The sequence below is a fragment of the Colletotrichum orchidophilum genome (assembly GCF_001831195.1).
Source record: "Colletotrichum orchidophilum strain IMI 309357 chromosome Unknown Scaffold_28.1, whole genome shotgun sequence".
In the NCBI taxonomy this organism is placed as follows: Eukaryota; Fungi; Ascomycota; class Sordariomycetes; order Glomerellales; family Glomerellaceae; genus Colletotrichum; species Colletotrichum orchidophilum.
In genome coordinates, this window is record NW_019172984.1 from 1 (window position 1) to 4,412 (window position 4,412).

The 4,412-nt window shown below is 52.5% G+C and overlaps 1 protein-coding gene across 1 annotated transcript; it reads left to right on the plus strand.

The window, feature by feature from the left end:
- Positions 1–2,623: 2,623 nt before the first annotated feature.
- CORC01_04290 (uncharacterized protein) lies at positions 2,624–4,206 on the plus strand (the record flags this gene model as incomplete). The annotated part of the gene is made up of 5 exons (XM_022615938.1): positions 2,624–2,737; positions 2,811–2,858; positions 2,926–3,211; positions 3,274–4,046; positions 4,099–4,206. 5 exons carry the CDS (start codon positions 2,624–2,626, stop codon positions 4,204–4,206), a joined length of 1,329 nt encoding a protein of 442 aa, XP_022477453.1.
- Between the last annotated feature and the right edge of the window lie 206 nt (positions 4,207–4,412).

Sequence of the window (4,412 nt, forward strand, 5' to 3'; positions counted from 1 at the left end):
TTTTTTTTGCGAATACTGAGGTACCTCGGTTTGACAATTTTTTGGGGAGGACCAGGCAGTAACAACAGCACCAGCACAATCCCAATACCTTACCTACCTTAGGTTGCCAAGGAAGAAAAAAAATCAATTTTCGTCAGCCAACGCCTTTGTATTGTGGCGTGTCCAACAACTTATGGGACGCTTGCTTTTTTGCATTGCAAGTATCTTCCCCACCCTTTTTGATATTATTATTTTACGTGAATGATTTCCAATTTCTTAAAGAGGCCCAGCTCTACTTACTTTACCTAGTCCTAGAAGTTTGCACACCCTCCACACCCCGGCGAGTGCTCTTCCCGTCTTACGTCTCCCGGGTCCTAGCAGATCAATATATAGGATTACTGCTTCACCGCTGCTTCTTCCTCTCACCCTACTGTCAGGTATCGATCGGGAGAGAAAGTAGACTACGGACGACGGGCATCTTAAAAACTCAAAACCGTTTGTCGCTGCGTTGTTCCGTCTCGCAGGCCCCTTCGTAATATTTATTCGGTTTTTTTTCTTCTCTTTTCACCTCCTACATAAAACCGAAAGACCGTCTTATTCATCGTTCGTAAGGCGCGGGAGACCAAAAAAAAAAAAAAACCAAGGAAAAAAAAAACAGTCGTATATTCAGAACTGACGGCGAGAGCTACCCTTTTTTCCCATCTCCCCGGCACCCACCGTTATTGACTTATCTCATGTCAACCTCAGACATACGCCCTTCTCCCTTCACCATTCTCGTCCTAATCCCTCATCGTCGTTTTGCCTTGCGTTGCAGTGCCTTGCTTCTCCTTACTCAACGGTCCATCCACCACAGAGGCTTTCTGGCACTACCTACTTCAACTTCACCCGGCCACACCTCACCGTCTGGCTCAGGTACCACCTATTTATCCGTACCTTGCCTGACCGACCATCTTGAACGTCGTCTCCAGCCCCAGACCCAGCCCTATTCAGCTACCAACCTTATCAAAGCCATCGCCGATCGACTAGAAGTAAGCAGCGCTAGCCCGGTGTCTGTCTCTCCTGCTCGTCTTTGGCTACATCTCGCTCTGCTTTCCCCTTCTTACATTTTTGTTACCTACCTTACTCCCAACCCACCAGCCTAAGCTTTCTGCTGCACGGCCCTCATTTTTCATCCAGCAGCTCACGCAAAGGTCTGAAAGTGAAGGGTTCAGCTCCAAAAGATTGTATTTCCATACCTGATTATTACACCAACCAGCCAAGACGGAACCTGCTAGGTGCGCACTGGCTAGGTGTATTTCTTGCTATCCCAACACCTGCGTCAGGGCACATCTCATTATCTACCTGATCCGGCTGGGCCATCACACCAAGCATCACAAGCACAAGAGGCAGGCACGGTACCGTACTATCACCTTTACTTAGCTAGGTACCCTACCTAGGTACCCAACCAAAGGTAAGGTTGTCTACGTCCCGTCCAAGCACATACTCTCACCCAACTGCCACCGTACCTGCACCTGCATCCCGGCGCCAATAGAGAGTACAGCGGTTGAGACTACCGCCGCAACTTCTTGCCTCGTCTCTTTGGCACACAAGGACTGCAGCGTCCGCCTCACCTTTTTGATTTGCTCGCCCCTAGGCTTTCTTCTCTCTCCAACTCTATTTCATTTTCATTCGTTGTCCTGACGGCAGAAAAGAAGCAGCCCGGTCAGCCCAAGAGAGGGGGACCAAAAAAAAAAAGAATATGCCCACCACCACCCATACCACGACCGCCAGGTCCGCCTTTGACACCAACACAAACTTGGCCCCTGTTCTTCCACCTTACCTTCGCGCCAGTAGCCAGTCCCCGTTGCCTTCTTTTCCTTTCTCGCCGAGCAACACGTTTCCCTCGGCCATCGGAACTGGCACACCAAAAGAAAAATCGTCTACCAAAATGGCCTTAAATAATGCTGAGATCATGGACTTTGTCACTCGGTATCAGACATTGCAGGGCTTTCAGAACGCCAGCGACCAGCTGATGAAAGTGGGTTTGCGCCTTTCACTTACCTATTGTTTGACCCAGCCCCCCCCCCGCCCCCTCACCCTCTCGCCCCTGGCCCCCCTCCCGCTCCTGTCTCGCGGGGGCGCAGCTCCGCGCGCCCTCCCCCGCTCCGCTCCCCGCCCCCCCCCCCCCTTCCCATTTGATCTTCAGCGTCTTTCCACGGCGTCTTCTGCGTCTGCAGAGAGACCAAGCTTCCTCTCCCTTCCCCAGTAGCGTCCCGCAGCAAAGCCACCCCCGGATTGAGCTCTTTGAAGAAGGTCGTCAACTTGTTGGCTACTGCGTCTAGTGCATTACGTCGTTGGCGTTGGCGTTGGCGTTGACTTTGGCATTGGCTTTGGTGCTACAGCTATCATCATTGACGCGCTTGGGCTGCTGATCCCCTACTCTCTCACCTCATCGCCACAATCTCAAGTCTACACAACCCACCTCCCTGCACGAGACGCGACGAACTGCTGTTCCTGTTGATCCAAACATGGCCCGCCCCTCTGAACAAGGTTATGAACCTGGCGATCAAAGTTACATCACACTAACCTCGTTTGATTTCCCACTCTGCAGGACCTTTTGATATACTGCAAAAAAATTCAGGGCCAATATGCCGATGAAAACCAGATGCTCAAGAAGGAGCTACACAATGTGAAGCTTGACCTCGAGCATGCCACGACTTCCAGGAGAGAGATGCAGCAGGCGCTGCAGGACCTTGATTTTGATAACAACTACATGAAGGTAGACAGCGGCATCGCCTGCTGCGCAGCAGCTTTCCCCCCACCTTTTCTTTCCGAGTGACTAAACCTCACAGAACCGAAATCCCTATGTCTTGATTCTAATTGATGGAGACGGACTCCTTGTACGTGGTCCCAACCTGCCTTCTTAGTGTGCATCGACCTGATGCTGACCGCGGCGCCTCTCAACAGTTTCAAGAAACGTTTATCAGACAAGGCATCGAGGGCGGCAAGCAAGCCGCTTACGCTCTCCGAACCGCCGTTGCCGAGTACGTTGGCAGCCAGTCGAGTGAAGTTGAAATTGTCGCCAAAGTTTGCGCCAACCTATCGGGCCTTGGACGTGCCATGCGCAGAGACGGCTGTCTAGACAGCGAGTCCGAGCTCAAGGAGTTTTCTTTGGGTTTCACCCAAGCCAAAGCTTCGTTTGATTTCATCGACGTCGGTCACGGTAAGGAACGTGCCGACTCGAAGATCAAAGGTACAATACCTTCAAATGTCTTTCGTCATGTTGCAACGACAGATGGACTAACCTTGCCTCAGAGGCCACCCGTTGGCATTTGCGAAACTACAACTGCAGACAGATTTTGCTAGGTATTTCCCACGATGCGGGTTACGCCCCTTTTCTCGATGAGATCCTTCAGGATGCAGATACTCGTTCGAGAGTCAGTGTAATTGAGGGCATCGCTGCGGTCAGAGAGCTAAAAAACACCAACGTTCATATCCTCGACCCGCTGCCCAGCCTTTTCCGAAACCAAAAGCTCATTGATAGAAGTGGCGACCGCGCTGCTAACTACAGTGCGGAGGCGGCATACGCCAGATCGTCGGTGCCGGCTCCGGCACCTTTCTATCCGGCTCCATCGAGGGCCTCGACATCTTCGCCTGCCTTGGTCCTAGCTTCGCCGACCTCGCCTTCTGCCCCGACAACCTCCTCTTGGGCCGGAGTTACCGCTAAGGCGAGCCCGCCGCCTGTCGTCACGACCCCTTTGGCCAACAAATCCGTCAATGTTCCGGTTCGAAAGGCCCCGGAGCCAAAGGCGTCAACACCCGCGTGGAACCCGGGCGACCGCGGCATCGATCCTCACATTCCCATCAACCCGACGGCCCTGGATAATATTAAGAAACGAACGGGTAAGGACAAGCTGTGCAATAACCACTACCTACGCGGACCTTGCGCCAAGGGCGACGAGTGCTGCTTTGAACACAAGTACAAGCCCAACGCGGACGAGATCAACGCCATTGCCCACTTGACTCGTCTCAACCCTTGCACCAGCGGTCAGGAGTGCGACGTAGACAATTGCATCTACGGACATCATGTAAGTTGCAACTTTTACGGTTGCGAGGCCGTTGCGCTAACAACCATCGCAGTGTCCTAGTGTGATGGGTACCACCTGCACCCACCCATACTGCAAGTTCAGAGTTGAAGATCATCCTCCTGGCACAAAGTTCAAGAACGCCAAGATTCACGAAAACTGAGAAGCTTTGAGAGACTGGTTTTCCAGGGGCCAGGGACAGAGAGAGAGAGAGAGAGAGAGAGGGAGGGTGTGTGTGTTTGCCTTGGCACGGGGGAAATAAGTGTGGCACTAGGAGCCGCAACGCATCTGCTCTTGAGGCCAAAATGTGGTGGGCAACTGGCATTGCTTTTGAGCATGAAATCGCGTATGTTTGGCCTGCTCGCTAGC